Source organism: Pholcus phalangioides, unplaced genomic scaffold (assembly GCF_987345545.1).
Source record: "Pholcus phalangioides strain wild (caught in Gottingen) unplaced genomic scaffold, Ppha-v1.0 ptg000016l_1, whole genome shotgun sequence".
Lineage (NCBI taxonomy): Eukaryota > Metazoa > Arthropoda > Arachnida > Araneae > Pholcidae > Pholcus > Pholcus phalangioides.
The window spans coordinates 13,360,003-13,377,415 of NW_028301609.1; the positions used below are offsets into that span (position 1 = coordinate 13,360,003).

The 17,413-nt window shown below is 33.7% G+C and overlaps 1 protein-coding gene across 3 annotated transcripts in view; it reads left to right on the forward strand.

Moving 5' to 3' along the window:
* SPoCk (secretory pathway calcium atpase) overlaps positions 1-16,980 on the forward strand; it is a 55,542-nt gene extending 38,562 nt beyond the window's left edge. For all 3 annotated transcript variants that reach the window (XM_089245657.1, XM_089245659.1, XM_089245658.1), the window contains 10 exons: positions 1,187-1,340; positions 3,719-3,889; positions 6,393-6,541; positions 9,799-9,965; positions 10,184-10,252; positions 10,871-10,987; positions 11,143-11,290; positions 12,420-12,515; positions 14,735-14,876; positions 16,531-16,980. In XM_089245657.1, the coding sequence (XP_089101783.1) occupies positions 1,187-1,340; positions 3,719-3,889; positions 6,393-6,541; positions 9,799-9,965; positions 10,184-10,252; positions 10,871-10,987; positions 11,143-11,290; positions 12,420-12,515; positions 14,735-14,876; positions 16,531-16,655 (1,338 nt within the window). In that variant the 3' untranslated portion in view covers positions 16,656-16,980. The remainder of the gene's footprint in view (positions 1-1,186; positions 1,341-3,718; positions 3,890-6,392; positions 6,542-9,798; positions 9,966-10,183; positions 10,253-10,870; positions 10,988-11,142; positions 11,291-12,419; positions 12,516-14,734; positions 14,877-16,530) is intronic.
* The last annotated feature ends 433 nt before the right edge of the window (positions 16,981-17,413 follow it).

Genomic DNA, 17,413 nt, shown 5'->3' on the forward strand with positions numbered 1-17,413 from the left:
TCTTCTATTGAACTCTCTCACATACGTATATGAATTCATCGTTATGGTAAAGATCGATGCAATTTAAAAAATAAAATTAAAATAAATAAAATACCACAAAAAAGACCCAATTTTTTTTAAACCAATTTCTGTAGTATTAAGAGTATCTCCCATAGCTCCATTGTTTGTTGCAGCTGTCCATAGAAGTTGGCAACTTTGCAAATACCTTCAAAAAAGATTGACAACTCAGTAAAACCTTCCGGTTCTCTTATTTACATTGGGCCTTGTAGTTTACACATTTTGTACTGTGCTATTGGAAGTTGTCTCTCGAAGGAGCATCATTCTTAAAAAACTTATATATTTTTTCATAATTTGCTTGCATCTTAGAAGAGAGTTGGCAGATTGGACTTTGGAAGACGCCTCGAAAAAAAAAAATTGTGAAAAGACAGAGAGAAAATAATTATTTATGGTTGTTAGTATGCTGTTTTGGCCCAAAATTGTTTTTGTTACCAAGTTATTTCTGTCATTTTGTTTTGGCTCGAGTCAGTTTCATAGAATACTGAAATACTGCTATGAAAAAAAAATTATTTTAAAATTTAAAAAAAAAATTCTTTGAGTGATTTTTTTTCATCAGGCTAACGGGTACCTTTTTCCTTGTCCTACTTTTTCCTAATTTTTTGAGTGGGAGCCCTGCTTTTCAGTTACTTGATGGAATTTTTCTGAATGAAAAGCTAGATGGGTCTTCGATACTTGTTGTTCCCCCATTGCTCTTTGTTTTGCTAAAAAGAGCGAACTACCTTTTTTCTACTCTTTAAGAAAACTGCCACTTGACATTAGAAGTCAAAAGATTAAATGAAAAAAAGTAATTTTTTGATGGAGGTAATTATGTCAACAAATCATACTATAATATTTAGAATTTTGAGAAGTGTTCTAGATTTAAGAATAACACTGCGCATCTGATACATTACAGTCCTTGGATGTCATCTTACAATTCACAATGTATATGACTTGGCGGTTCGTGAGCTTCGCGTTAATTTTTAATGTGACCCACGGTGTGAATGATTGAGAGAACCATTGCTCTAAGATATTTTGAGTTTGGCTTTGGACATCAAGATATTATTTAATTAAAAATTTGTTTTCTGTTCTGTCGGTGTATATATATATAATACTAATAATAATTTCTTTGAAATTTCTTTTTATTTTCCAGGCAACAGAAAAATTTTTCATCAAAGGAGCTCTTGAGATGATATTACCAAAATGCAACAAGTACAGTTCTGGTGGAGCATCTGTGCCCATGACCCAGGAAATGGCTCTCCAGTACAAAAAGGAAGCACAGTACATGGGTAGAAAAGGATTGAGAGGTATATATTAAATTGAATATATGAATTGTTATTTAAATGAATCTCAAAAATCATGGCAGTCACATTCTTTTAATGGCTTGTCAACTTTTTAAAAGAGTAAAGGAGCATTTCTTTGGTGAAATGAAATAACCTGTTGCAGTAAGCTTTTGCTACCACTGTGGTATTGTGATGGCCTTGCATCACAAGGACCTTAGTTTGATTCCTACAGATGGCACTATGCAAGTTAGATGAAGTTGGTTTTGTGGTTTTTTAGAATCTGAAGTGGGAATGAGAACTGCTCTTCCATTTATCAAAGCCTATCCACAAACAGCAGGAAGCTCAGCAACACAATACTTCAATTGCAGGATTTGATAGATTTTCCCTATTGAGTCATAATGTCTTTAAATTATTTTTCTTTCCATTTTTCTGGGTAAGACTAGAGAGAAATCGTCACTCCTGATGGATAAAAAAGATGGCAAAGAAGCGAGAAGTTGCCCAAAGTGTGGGGGGAGGGGCATTGGAGGAACACTCTAGGGTGTTGAAAAGCAGTCAAGAACAGGCGAATGACTAGCTTGAAAAAAAAGAGAAGAGCAGAATGCTCGGCTCCCCAGCTTCAAAATTTGCGATGATAATATTCATATATATGCAGGGAGCATAGCCAACAGGAGTATGACATTTTACTGGCGAACCGTTAATCCTAGAGGTACACTTCCAATTAGAAAAAAATTTCAAATAACTTGTAGTACTCAGATATGTCATTCATGTTTCAAGGGTTGTATAGTTATTAAAATAACCAAAATTTTAAAGTTTTATGCAGCCCTGTTAGAAAGTTGGTGCCCTCTCTCTTGATACCAACAAAAAAAATTCCACATTTTTAAGTGCAATATTCACTGAGATATTCAAATTCGAAAAATATGGAGGAAATTTTGGAAAAAAGCAGCATTAAATGCGTGTAAAACAGTTTTTCCTCATTTAGAACTTTTTTCCCAACTTTCTTCCATTTTTCAAATTTGAATATATCGGAGAATATTGTATTTAGAAATGTGGATTTTTTTTGTTGGCATCAGGAGAGACAGGGCAACAACTTTCTAATTAGGTTTTTGATGACAAGGTGTCTGTGTAAAACGTTAAGTTCTTTTTCTGCAACCTCTGGCAACATGAATGACATACCTGAGTTTTACACGTTATTTGGAAACTTTTTCTAATTAGAAGTATATCTCTAGGATCAATGGCTCACGAGTAAAATGCCATACCCCCTGTTTTCTATGCACCCTGCATATCTGATACATGATTTTGACCAAAAGAAAAATTGTGATTAAACAAAAAGGTTCATGTCGGTTTTCACACGCAGTGACATCAGAAAGATGTAAACTAGAATTTATCCAAACCCACATGAATCTTTCTGTTCAGTCACATGATTTATTTTATTTTTTTAAAATCAAAATTCTATATTGGATATACATAACATTATATAAATATTATTATTGCAAATCCTGCAGCTGCAGACCGAGCATTCTTTCTTTTCTAAGCTAGTCACTCATCTCCTCTCGATTATCACTCGGCACACTTCCATGTTCCTCTCTTCTTTTTCTCTTCTAGAGCAACTTCTGGCCTCTTGACCATCTTTTTTCTTTTCTTTTTTTTTTTGCCTGTCAGAAATGATTTCTCACAATGCTGATTCATCTTTCTCACCCAATAAAAAGTGTGGTTCTTTCAATAAGTAATTTTTGATTTGTCCTGATGATAACATTGCGAAATATATCTATAAATCTGTTTTCTCTCTCTACGTCACCTCCTCTCACCCTCCACTCCATGCAAGAAGGAAAATATATAAAAAAACTTAAAACATTTTTCTGAATCTCACCTTCCGTTGTTGCTATTATTATTTATTTTAATACTAATTGTTTGCTTCATTTATAATTTATTTTATTATTATGAATAAAAAAATCACTCATCTTAATTTAAATCAATGTAATACTTTGTGCCTGCGTATATGTGTGTGTCATATTCATAGATGATTTCTGTCTTGCATTTTTTCATTGTTTTGTTTGTTATTTATTTATTTATTTTTTAATTACGATTATTATTATCATCTACTATTCGTGTTTGAAAATTAACTCAATAATTGATCGTGTCCACCAGTATGGATCGACAATGATCCCTTGAATGGATTTTTTTCGTTTTGCGCAATGTAAGTTTGTTGATGTGATGAATAAAATTGAATTGAAAAAAATGTGAAGATCCTTCAGTTCTGGTCGATTGTTGTTTTAAATTTGAGTTTTGATGAAATAAAAATGATGGGAAACAAGTGTGTTTTCCTTATAACATGTCCAAATGAATGTAGTATTAAATTTGATTTTGTTTACACACAAATGTTTCTATTTTTGTTGAAATTTCAGTGTTGGCACTAGCAACTGGAATCTCTATGGATGACTTAACTTTTGTTGGAATGGTTGGTATTCTTGATCCACCGAGATCTTTCGTAGCAGATGCTATCCAAACTCTGCATGGCAGTGGTGTGTCTGTGAAGATGTTGACTGGTGATTCAAAAGATACTGCATGTTCTATAGGTAGCATATAGTATTTGTATTGAATTGTGAATGTACCTAGTACAGTAGAACCTCTTTATACGGTCGCCCTCTTAAATCTTTATTTTCTGTATGTAACAAATTGAATAACAATTGGATTTGTAAATGAAAATGAAAATTCTCACTCCAGGCTCTCTACTCTACCATAAAATGACTGGGCTGTAAGAGATTTTTTGTGACAAGATGAGCTTGGAAGCGGTGTCCTCCTACTCTACTCTGCCCTCTTGAACTGTCATTCTGTTTATGCTGTCAGTTTTTGATATCAAACCATTGAACAATCTTATTTTTATGCAGATTATTGCATGGGGATGGTGGTTCGATTCCCCAGAGAGGACTTCGATTTTCTTCCAAAATTCCTCAATTTGCCATCTTGTTTTTGACAAAAGTGCATTCAGAAAAAGGAGCCAGTTTTTCATCCATTGTGAAACCTGGATCGAACTCTGTTCTAAATTTGTCCTCTTCACAGAGGAAAGGGGTATGAATTAGGGCTGGTCCGGTTAAGCGATCAATTGCTGATTGCAGGTAAAAATATTAGTTGAGTTTATCGACTCGATTAATTAAAATTTTTATTAAAGTTTGTCATTTGACCTGATTTATTTAATGAAACCAATTCGATGTCTTAAGTTATGTTCCTATGCATAACATTTCAGATATGTGACCATATTTAAAAACATTTGAATCAATATTTTGATAAAATGTTTTGACAGGGTAGGGGAGATATAAGCGAACCCAATGAAACCTGGTAATGATTTCAGTTTTCTATTGAGCTTGATGGAAGTTTTAGAAAACAACACCAAAATTTATTGTTTCCGCTGTAAACAGCAGTTTTCATAATGTGGAAACATCAGCTTCCTCCCCCACCCCCCAGTACCATTTGGGTGCAGTTTCTTGGGAAACATGTATGAAGATCAAAACTAATTCTAAAATTAGTGACAACTGATAGACTTACTGATTATTCAAAAAACAAAAAAATTGTCCAAGCGAATAAGTTTTTTGACTGAATGCAAATGTCTGTTGAAAATTTTCTTCAATTTTCATGCAAATGTTCGTCTGAAATGAAATTTTTTTTTAAATTGAAAGGTCTAAGGAAATGGGTTAAATAAAAAGGCCTAGTGTCAGTATTTTTTTTCAATATGTTTACATAAAAATTTGGTTTTTTATGACCATTCAAAAAAAGAAATTTTGGATCTGGAATTTTTTTCCCATGACCATGGACATTTTGAATTTTTTAAAACTAGAAAAAAAAAGTAGTTTTTCCCTTAAATTTTTTTTGTCACACGATTTTCCCAAAATCATAATTAATAATTATTTTAACTCATATAAAATTAATTAACTTTATTTAATTAAAAGGTAAATTAATTGCAATTTACATTAATTACAAAGAAAACACGTCAAATCAATGTTGAATTTTTTGAAACGTCTCAAATATGTCAAGCAACCAGTTATCGTATAGAGAAAAAATTGTGTAATTTGGTCAAAAGTTGGTTAAATTGCTTCAGGTGTGCACGCTTAATTTCTTAATCTGTTCTTATATTTGTTTAAATCTAGCAAACAGGTGCATGAAATGAATAAAAATATTTTTATTGCATCAATTAATGTTATATAGTTACAAATACTGTGTTTGTTGTAAATAGTTACCATTTGAAAATTTTTTATGAAAATTTGATTAATCGATCAAAAGTTTTTGTCAACCAATTAAAAATTTCAATATATTCCCAGTCCTAGTACGAATACCATCCTCAAGTCATCCTATTGTTATCAGCTTTCTTATCTTGTTTTGTTCTTATCCCCCTTTTTCTTTTATAAGAAGTTTCCTGTAGTGGAGGAAACTGCTTTACCGCTCACCAATGTCAATCATATTGCCATATGGCAATTTACTTCCATTAGATTTGGGGTGGGAAATGAAGGCACTATCTATCGGTGGTCACTCCAGGCTTGGTAGGTAAAGAACTTGTTTTTTAAAGGGGATTGTTAGAGGATTTCAATTATCAGGGTATCGATTGGGAGAATCTATTGGCTAGAGATCAATTATGAGAAAGGCTTTCTTAAGTTGGTGCTTGATAATTTTTTTGTATCAACAGGTATCAGAAGCCATTGAGGGCACTTTTATTTTGGATTTAGTTCTCACTTGTTCCGAGGATCTTGTTGATCATGTTTGGGGGGTTTGTTGTGAACATTGTCATTAGTTTTCTCGAACGTTTCTTCGGGTAAAGCTGATAACAAAAGAATGGTTCCTTGTTTTCAAAGAATCAATTTTGATCTTATGAGAGAAGGGTTAGCGAGAGTTTTCAAAGATCAGTTGGCGTAGTACATCAATGGGAAGAATTTAGGGCAAAACTATCCTCTGTTTTGCATGTCGTCATACCCTTTCGGGTTCCCAAGAGTGGTGGTATAAAGAGTTTCCTCTGCATTTTTTTTTCTTTGCATGTGATTCTTCATAGAAATTACATGATTGCAAATGTTTAATCTGAATTTTCATTTTCAGCTAGCCGTCTTGGATTGTATGCTGTTGGTACTTCCTGTTTGTCTGGTGATGAAATCGATACCATGTCTGATGAGAAACTTCTTCATATAATCAATAACATCACTGTCCTTTATCGGGTCGGTCCTGGGCACAAATTGAAAATCATAAAGGTATTTTAGAATATTCTATATAGTTTGTTTAGCAATTTGTTTCATTAAAAATGTGTTCAAGCTTTTTCTTCCAAATTTATTTCTGAGGTTGAGAGTTGATTTTAACGGAAACTGAGACATAGGATTTGTGAAAGAAAAAAAATATTTAGTGACAAAAAGAATGTACGAATATGCTACTGAAATAATTATTGAATAAATTTGTACATAGCGGAACTTTTCAAGCATAATTCTTGTCTCAAAAGTACTTGTATATCAAAGCAAACTTCCTTGTTAAAAAATAAAGGAAACACAAATGCATTGGTTTTCACGGCCTTTGTCTAATTGCGTAATTGGGCAGCCAGAACTTACTGGGCTGTTTGGATGTGGTCTTCTAATCATATCCAGTGTTTCACCCCGCAACTGTGGCAGGCATCTTCAGAGGTAATAGTGCTACCAAGTGCCCTCCTTATTAACTCTTCAGGCTCCACTTGCTGTTTCTTGCGATTGTGACTGGATCTCTCATGCTCATTCAGAATTGGCTGAAAACGGTTACTGATTATGGGTGGAAATTGGCTGTCTGGTCATTTTTGGAAACAATTTCCACTTGTGAGAGGATTGAACCCATATTAACAACTATAAACAACCTTGTCAGCACTTGGTAGTACAGTGAAACCGGTCTAAGATGGACACTGTATGAGACGGAAACCTGTTTTAAACGGAATCAAAATATAGTCTGTTCAATGCTTAGTGCCTTTATTTGCACCTTTATGAAACAGAAATCTGTCTAAAATGGATTATTATTTCAGTCTGTTGACGTTCCATTTTGTACCAGTTTCTCTGTACTTTCATATCTAAAGATGTCGCCGCAGCTGCGAGTGAAATGTTAGATATGATTAGAAGACCATGGCCAAACAGCCAAGTAACTCCTTATCACAAAAAATGAGAAACTTTGCCTGGTTTTAATTTATACAAAAATTGCCACGTTTTTAAGACAAATAAATTCATGATGATTCAAATGAATTTATTTGTCTTAAAAACGTGGCAATTTTTGTATAAATTAAAGTAACTCCTTGTTCTCAACAATAGCTACGATTATTTTCAAATAATCAGGGTGCAGGGTAATTTTTCTCACCCAACTTGATCAGTAGTAAATTGCTATATGGCGATATGACTGAGGTTGGTGTGCGGTAAAGTAGAAGTAGTAGGGTAACTTGTTCTATACTATTGTATTTTTATTTTCCACTAAATTTTTTTCAGGGTGATACAAGAGAGCATAGGTTTCAATTTGGAATATCTGTTTGCATTAAGATGAGGGAGGGATCTTTCATGGGCTTGTGTTATAAATGTCCCACACAGTCAGGATGTTGTAACTAATAGATCCAAGGTTATGGGAAACTGCAAACTAGGGCCTATAAATTATTCAAATTTTTGAAGGTTTTCAGTGATAAGCATATGCATATGTGATATACAGTGAAATGCCTATATAATGATACTCAAGACATCAGAGAAAAATGTATCGTTATAAAGAAGTTGCCATTATGGATGAAATATATTAACATTATAAAAATTGCATTAGGACCAGAGAGTTACATTGCAGGGGTGGGAACTCTGATCCAATTGCGCTGCACTGCTCCAAAATTACCATCTTGCGCCATCCTGCTCCAATAGGGTATTTTCGTATTTTTCTGCGCCAAATAGCGCATTTTGCTTCAGTATGCCTGGAATTTCGGAAAGGACGTCAAAAAAAATTTGTTCCTGCTTGCCGCGAAATGATTCTTTACGAAAAGAGATTGTTTTATTCCACTGTACTTCAACTATCGCGCGTATTTAAACTATCGGGCTTTCCATCGCGAAACCCCAATAATATCCGTGATCCTGCAACTGAGGATGGTTTGCAATGGTCTTTCAGCTTTAAAGCGCAAATGTGAGTCAGTTTCCGTTTACAAAAAAAAGTCGTTACTGGAAGCAGCAGAAATTAATGTAGTCGATCGTCATTGCGTCAAATCCTGATGTTTCATGAAAAAAATATTCCGGGAGTGAAAAGAGCATGTCCGCCGAATTACGATTGCTAATTTAGAAACTTTGCCGAGTAACGAGCATTAAATCGCTAATGTTGCCAAATAACGAGTAAGATCGCCAAATAACGAGTGTCAGATCGCCAATCTCGCCAAATAACGAGTGTCAGATCGCCAATCTCGCCAAATATTGAGTGCTGAATCGCCCACCATCGTGTTGATTCTTCCGAAATTCTCTCCCATTTTGCAATAATTTCCTTCTGAGTATAAACAAATTGAAAACTATATAGAAAATTTATAAAATCTATAAAGACTAGAAAATGTTTAGCCCATTTGAAGGACTGCTGTTCCAGACAGCAAATAGTGCCCTCAGTAAGAAAAAATCATCTTAAATAGACTGGTGTGAAAAATTTTATGACAGCTGCTCTTTCAAACAAGGTGTCAAAAGCCTGAAACACCAAAAACAAAAAACAAGCTGATGAAAAGATGTTTGATAACAAAAGACAGTGCAGTTGTTTTATTTTGAAAAGGGGTGAGGGTTAAAGAAAATATTGTTGTTAATTTCAGTGCTCCAATTTATAAATATCTGTTCCGAATCCTATATTTTGTTGCTCCAAAACTGCTCCGAATCCTCAATTTGCTGCTCCAAAACTGCTCTGAATCCTCAATTTGCTGCTCCAAAACTGCTCCAAATCCTCAATTTTGCTGCTCCGAAATGGACTTTGTCACTTCCCACCCCTGACATTGCTATGCAGACAATTATCCTTATAGAGGGTATCATTATATAGGATATTCATATTACATATACTTTTTTAAATTTGTTCTTTCATTAAAATAATTGTGCCTATCCCCTTAACTTGGCCTTGCCCACAGTGAGAGAAAGAAAACCATTAGCTTAACTGTGATCCCATTCAACAGACAACATGGATTAGTTTTCACCTAATAATATTAAGTATCAAGTATTACATTATGCATGTAATACTTAAAATTAGTTGCTCGTCCCTAGGCAGTATGTTTTGCAACAACCCCTTGGCTGACAGGGGAAATGTTCTGCAGTAAAAATCACCATAAAGTTTTTTCTACAATTTTAAAATTCTTCCAGATAGTTTCACGAAGTATGTCGCAGGTTTAGGCATATTATGCTTTAGGGGGTTGCTTGTCTTACGAAACACTCATAAACTGGGTTAATTTGTAATCTGAAGTTTGACTGTATATAAATTTTTTTATCTTAAAGTATGAAAATACTTTTTTTTTTTAATTAAGGCTCTACAGAAAACTGGCGCCATAGTTGGCATGACTGGGGATGGTGTTAACGATGGAGTAGCTCTCAAGAAAGCAGACATTGGTATTGCTATGGGTAAAATTGGCACAGATGTATGTAAGGAAGCTGCTGACATGATACTTGTCGATGATGACTTTTTTACCATCATGTGAGTTTCTTCTAAAAATTAGGTTGAACTCTATGATATGTATGTGCAAGATTTTCCAAGTTACAGTGTAATTTTTTTATTTTTTCTTTTGGAAAAATTTTTGAAACATTTTTTGTTTTCTTTAACTTCTTTATTACTAAAATTGACTAGTTTCATATGGATGAAAAATATGTTTCAAATATATCACAATGAGAATTTTTGTATTTCATTCTGTGTAGGGCAGCCATTGAAGAAGGAAAAGGCATCTTTTATAACATCAGGAATTTTGTTAGATTCCAGCTCAGCACGTATGTGTCATTATTTATACTACCGTCGAATCCTGTTTTAATGAATACTGTTATAGTGAAAATCTCCTTTTAACAAACACTCTTCTAATCCCTCAGATAAGTTTACATAAGAACAAAACCTGGAATTCCTTTATAATGAAATTTTGTTATAACAAAGTGATTTTCTCCTGTCTCTTTGAAGTTTGTTATAACAGGATTCAACTGTATTAATGAATTTTGAGTGTTTATAGCTTCTGTTATATAGAAATATGTACCACATTAGCTGGCATGCCAGGAAACAGTGAGGGAGACCAGCATGCTGTGAATACATTGTTTTCTGGTATTCTGGAAAATTTTCAAGTGGCAGATTCTGAAAAATTCTTTAATATCTTTATTGTGAAATTCCATTGAATTGACTAAATGCTATCTGTGATTCTTATTGAATCCCAATTTTCTTAGCATGCCTAGAATGGATCAGACCTGAACATTTTAAAAACTAAGTGTCCCTCGAGTTGTACTGCATGCTGGCTAATGCGGAGGGGGAGGGGGGGAATACGGTAGGTATAGAATACAAGTATGTGATATACTCTAGCTGGTATCTGTGAAGAAATTAATTATGGTACTTAAAATCTCTTGTAGGAGTATTGCAGCTTTGTCCCTGGTTGCTCTGTCAACTTTCATGCATGTTCCAAATCCATTGAATGCAATGCAAATACTTTGGATAAACATCATAATGGATGGGCCTCCTGCTCAAAGGTAATTTCCCATCAGTATTCAAGCTCCATTCACTGATGCTCATACTTTTCATTTATTTATGGACGTAGCTGTGACTAAAGTATAATCTAGTTCTAGTCTTTTCTTTGTGAATTTGAATAGAATACAGAGTTTAATGTCATTTTTGTGTATTTTAGTCTCGGTGTCGAACCTGTTGACCACGATGTCTTGAAGCAACCACCTAGAAATGTTAAAGAACCTATGATAACGAGGGAACTCATTATTAATGTCGCAATATCCTCAATAATTATCATTTCTGGAACTATGTGGATTTTTAGGAGAGAGGTAGATAAGATTGTATATTTTCCCGTTCTTTAATTTTTTTTTCATTTCTTTAAATAAACTTTTTGGAGTGTGAAGTTTGAATTCTGCTTTAAGATTGATCTTATTGCTTATGGCACTGCATAAGATTTATATTGCTAATTGATTCTTATAATCACTTATACTCACTCGGGCTGTCACCTATCTCTCTATTGCAATTCGCTGATGACGTGAAGTTATTATCTCCAGTAGAAAACACTAAGGGCCTAAAAATTGCATGCCAACAACTTTTTCAGTTGCGTTGTCAGTATAGCCTCCTTATTTCAATATCAATGCATTTGGGCAGATGCACTGATCCTGAATATTATCAGCTAGGCAATGAAATATTGCCACAATTAGATATATGCATGAATTTATGTATTGCAATGAGCCGCATCCAGGATTTTATTGAAAACTATCAAGACATAGTTTACAAAGCTAGTAGAATTTCATACATGTTATGTATGTCACATTTGGCATAGCGCAAATGGGATTCACATACTTTGTCATATGCTTTCTGTGTGTATGTTTGCTTGACTCTGGAGTTCTGTTCACAAGCATGGAGCCCTTATAAAATTAAGGACATAAATCTCCTCAAAAAGCCACAGAGGTCCTTTACGAAATGAATTGCTGGCATGAGTGGCTAGTCTTACTGCGAACAGCTTGAATTTCTGGGTTTGCACTCTCTGGAATTCCATAAAATCACTGCAGATCTAAAGATATGCTACAAACTAGTTCACCAAATAGTTTATCTACTATTGGGAGAACTTTGATATCATGGAGAGATGAGCCGAGTTACGTAGGCATTACTTCCAAATAAGAATACCAATGGCCAGAAGAGATTACCTTTTCCATTGGTACAAATACTGTTTCCAGATTCTGGAACAGTTTGCCATCAGAACTTATATGTGCCACCTATCAAGATTTGCTTCCTCTATCGAAGATTTTGACCTGATTCCGTATACAAAATGCTTTCCCTACTGACTATTTTTATTTGTTATTATCATTATTTTTATCTGTTATTACTTTTCCAGTAAGTGCATTGTATTCCTTCTGGGATTGTTGTAAATATTATTGAACATATATTTAATCCTTATAAATTCTAAATTTTCAGATGAGTGATATGATGGTCACGAGAAGAGACACAACCATGACTTTTACTTGTTTTGTGTTCTTTGATATGTTCAATGCACTCAGCTGTAGGTCGCAGGTAAGAAAAGTCATTATGTGTTAATGAAAATTCGTGAACTTTTTGTCAAATATTTTTTGAATGGAAGATAAGTGTTCCGGGTTTTTTTTCCAATTTTCATTTTAATTGTATTGCAGTCAGATTTCTATAAGTAGAATTTTCTACATCAAACAAAGCATTTATTATTTTCTCTATACAGTTGAGTCTGCTTATAATTAAATCAAATATTATGAAGTATCAGTTATAACAATTTTTTTTCATCTCAGTGGATCCAATACCAAAATAATGTGAAAAATATTGCTTATAATGAATCACCATATTTATGAATGTCAGATATAAAAAGTTTTTGGCATAAATGGACATTTTTTTTCACAGGATTAAGTTTCTTAAAATCTGAAGTCCTCTTTCAGAAAAAAATCAGATGTGAAGTACTACTACTGTGTTATTAGGAGAAAGGCTGTGTGTTTTGTCAGTGCCATCTATAGCTAGATAGTGCTAGATAGATCTTTTTTGCTGTGTATAGCAATGGTTCAGTTCATTCCCAAAACCATGCTCGAATAAAAAGGGATCAGCAAATCACAGCTCAGTTTTGTCAAGATTTCTTAGTCTTTGTAAATTGCATTAATATCAACAGCTAGCTTTATACAAGGGTTAGTGACACCCCTGATGGCCGTGATGCACACTTTAAAAACTACTAAGTGTATATGGGTCTATACTGCAGTAGAACTGTACAGTATATTGGCCTGATAGTTTTTATTCAAACCCATGTGAACATCATTAATATTTGTGACATTTGAATAATTTTCATTTTTAATTAATTAAATTTCCAAGTCTGGTCTGCAGACAAGAGGTGGTTTTCAGACATAAATTGAGAAATGCAGTTTTAAACAGATTCCCCTCATTAAACTTAAGTATTTATCGTGTGTCTATTACAATGAATATTAGATATTTGCAAATATTTTTCACGTTTCTACGCAGCTTCATTAAATCTGGGCTCTTTTATTAATCAAAGTCCTATAACTCAGTGATATCAGTTGTTAGAGGCACTTCAAGTTATTGAACATACTAGTATTGTTAAATGGTGTCACTATCCCGGATGCAACTAGGGCCACCGATTTGGGAATTCTCTCATTGGTGAGCAACTTAGTTTTCTGAACATTGTTCAGCAGTAGTAAAAAAATCGAATAGAATACTCAGTTTTATTTTCAAAAAGGTGTCTTCACGTTCTCCTAAAGTTGTTCTTCTGCTTTTCTGAGACTTAGTTCGTCCTGGATTACAGTATGCTGTAAGGTTTTGAAGACCATACCTACAGAGGACATAGACTTGGTTGAAGGGGTGCAGAGAAGAGCTACACATATCCTTGTTGGCACACGCGGCTTGAGTTATGAAAAGAGACTTCATTTTTTGAATATGTTTACATTGGATGAACGCAGGTGTCGAGGGGATATGATTGAAGTGTTTAAAATTTTCAATGGTATGGATAGGATGAATCATGATTTATTAATTCGCCGTCAATGGACTGCTTTTACAAGGAGACATCAGTATTGTTTGGTAAGGGACAATTCTAGGTTATGTCGTCACAGAATTTTTCTCTACTAGAGTTGTTAATAAATGGAATAGCTCACCCTGGGGGTAATAAATTCTAACATAATTGACATGTTTAAAAAGAAATATGATAAACATGTTGGGGTAAATCGAGAAGCTATTCATACTTAGAATAAGACAATCATAAATACATTTTATGGACATTTTATAATATTTTATCATGTAAATATATGTTGTTTATAGTTTTTCTAATTGCATTTTTAATTGAGTTGCTGTATTTTAGTACTATATGACATCTATATTGTTATGAGCATCTTTTTCTCAGTCACCTCGTTTGGCATTTTGTCTGTTGTGGCATTGTATTTGTATTGACGGTTATATGAGAGATGCCTTGCTCATGGCTATGTCAACATGACTCACAGAGCTATGGAAAAATATAGTATACTAGCAGTTCTGCCTCTCTTATGCACAAAAATTACACTCCCTTGGAATTTGACTTGCTAGATTTAGCCAGTTATGAATCAACTCTCAATGTATAACAAAATCTTTTTTTTTCCGGATTCGAACCATATTTTGCAATAGCAGTGAATTTTGTGTATTTTAATTTATTTTCAAATGGTTACTTGTCATTTCAGTATTTTTTTGTCCCTACCCGTGAAATTCCCTTAATAATTAAGCATTTTTGTATATTGCAGACCAAGTCCGTTTTCAGCATCGGCCTGTGTAGGAATAAAATGTTTCTACTAGCAGTGAGTGGATCTGTTATTGGTCAGTTGCTAGTAATTTATTTTGCACCCTTACAGAAGATATTTCAGACAGAGGCCTTACCTATTGCAGGTAAATGATGTTTATATATTTCATGATATAGTGGGTGGATAATGTATTATGCAATTAAGACTATATTCATTATTCCTTAAATGTTTCCAGAATCATCACCCTTTTTTAATGCAGTAACTTCTCAATATGTCATGCACATCAGTGTCTTCCGATATTCTGAAAGTATAATATAACACATGACTTTATCTAGGTTATAACATCAGTCAAAATTTTAACTGCGGTTCTAACGAGCAAAAAATATCTGAATGAGCATTATAACAAAGTGCAGTGTGAGGGAGGAGCTGCTGCATTTTTTAAACCAAGATCATGTTTCAATATATAGACTCTCTCTGCATTATTTATTTAATAATTAATAAAGCAGAAATTATGCAGGTCAATAATTAAAGTTTCTGTATTCTTGAAATCTAAAATCCGAGTCAGTGAGTAAAGTCAATGACCAAAAGTCATCTTTTTGAAGTATACACATTCGATACAGAGCTGTATCTTCCTAAACCAGTCATGGAAACATTGACACTATGCTTATTTTGGAATGTCACTTGACTGTTCTTGGTAGTGTGTGACAGTATCATCAGGAGTGTCGAAATGATGTCAGCATAATTTTTCTTTCACTTTAGGAAACAGGAAGAAGACACAGAGAGCAAAGTCTAGCTGTAGGGTGGGTGATTGACCAATGGAATAACTGTATTCAAAAATTCCATTTTTATAATTACAGTGTGCACAGATGCATTGCCATGATGAAGTAAGAATCCTCATAAGCCTGACTATGGTCTTCTCTTTTTCAATACTTCAAAGCCTTTGGGCAGGCATACTATCCTATACCAGTGTGCATTGATAGTTTTTTGATCATCTGGAAACACCCAAACTGAAGACTAGTGTTTTGTTTCGGGACCGTATTGATATATCCTGCTTTCATCACCTGTCACAATTCATGAAGACGTCAACTTTTGCCATTTTCAAATCAATGAACCATTTCTAGGCACCATTCCAATCCTGTTCTTTTTTAAGCTTTAGAAAGATTGCAAGGTATCCAACGGCAACAAAGTTTTATTAGTTGCAAATGTTGATACGAAATTACTGAAGCTTGCAGCAAATGAAGGCCAAGTGTTGCTTCAATTTCTCCTTGTAAGTCACACATAGATCCATTTTCACTAGCAATTCCACTAGGTTGATGTTATTTTCAGGTACAGCAGTTGATGGATGTCTAGTATGCTCTTCATCTTTTAGAGATTTTTGGCCATGTGAAAATTCCACAAACTATTCATAAATGGTCATAAAGGAAGGAAAAGAATCAGGAAAAGTCTTTTGAAGCCTTTTTTAGACTTTCTTACTGCTTAAGTCTACTTTATGATTAATAATAATAAATATCATGGCTCTAAATTCTCTCGTGTAACCTCCATAGTATTATGCGAAAAGTGGCAGGAAAACAAAAGAAAAGCTCACAAAAGCTATAAAAAAAAACAAACTCATGCACCATCTCTTGACTGCTTTAGAGATGAAAAATATTTACTTTTATTTACTGTGAAAAAATAGCTGTTTTTTTTTTTTCAAATCCGGAAACTTTAATACTGACCTTCATATTAGTGAATTTTTATGAAAATCCAGTTTAGAATCTAAGCAAATGATTTCATGTTTTCTTTCTTCTTCTTGCATATAGATATTCTTATGCTCGTGGGATTGACCTCTTCTGTTTTCATTGTGTCAGAGCTTAAAAAATTTGTTGAAAGGTACATCAGGAAGAAGCAGACTGCGAAGCAGTTCTACGACTCGGACTACGTCTGAACAAAGAAAAACTGTGATCTGATTTACCCGTTCGTTGTTTATGTGATCCTTTCCATGTTGATATTGTTCTGTGATGATACAGCGAAGTCACGTTTGCTTAGCAATGGACACAATCATCTTTTTATCGTGCAAAGTAGAATAAACTGCAACAGATGCGACAGCCTATGATAAAGAGCAAATTTTGTTATGCCAACTAGTGAATGAATGCAATTGGCAATTTTAATTATTTTTTTTCAAGCGATTGTATCATATTTTAAAATTTTTAAAACTTTCACTCTTCAGAAAAAAGCAAAAATGATTTACACATTTATTAAAAAGTTATGCCTTACTATTGCTAGATACCTGTATGTCCTCCCACAAAGTCTAGATCAGGGTATATTTATTATTGATAGGCTTACTGCAGTCGGACCTTGATAAGACAAATTCGCTAAAAAAAGAAATTGATTACCTGTCCACAGTCAAATAATATTGGATACTAATAGTAATATTTTTCCAAACATGTAAAAACCTGTAAAATTTCATTTCCGTTGAAGACAAAATATATGTCTCACCCAAAACGGAAGATGTACAATTTTTTCTCTTTAAATTATTCTTGAAACTAATCATGGTTTTTGGGGCTTTTCAACGATGGGTCAAACTACATTTTTCCGGACCCTTCAACTTTGTCCAAACAAGGTTCGACTGTTTTTTCTATTGTTATCATGTATGATAAAATTGTAGGAAAATTTCCTAGAATTATTTAAATTTATTTTTACAAA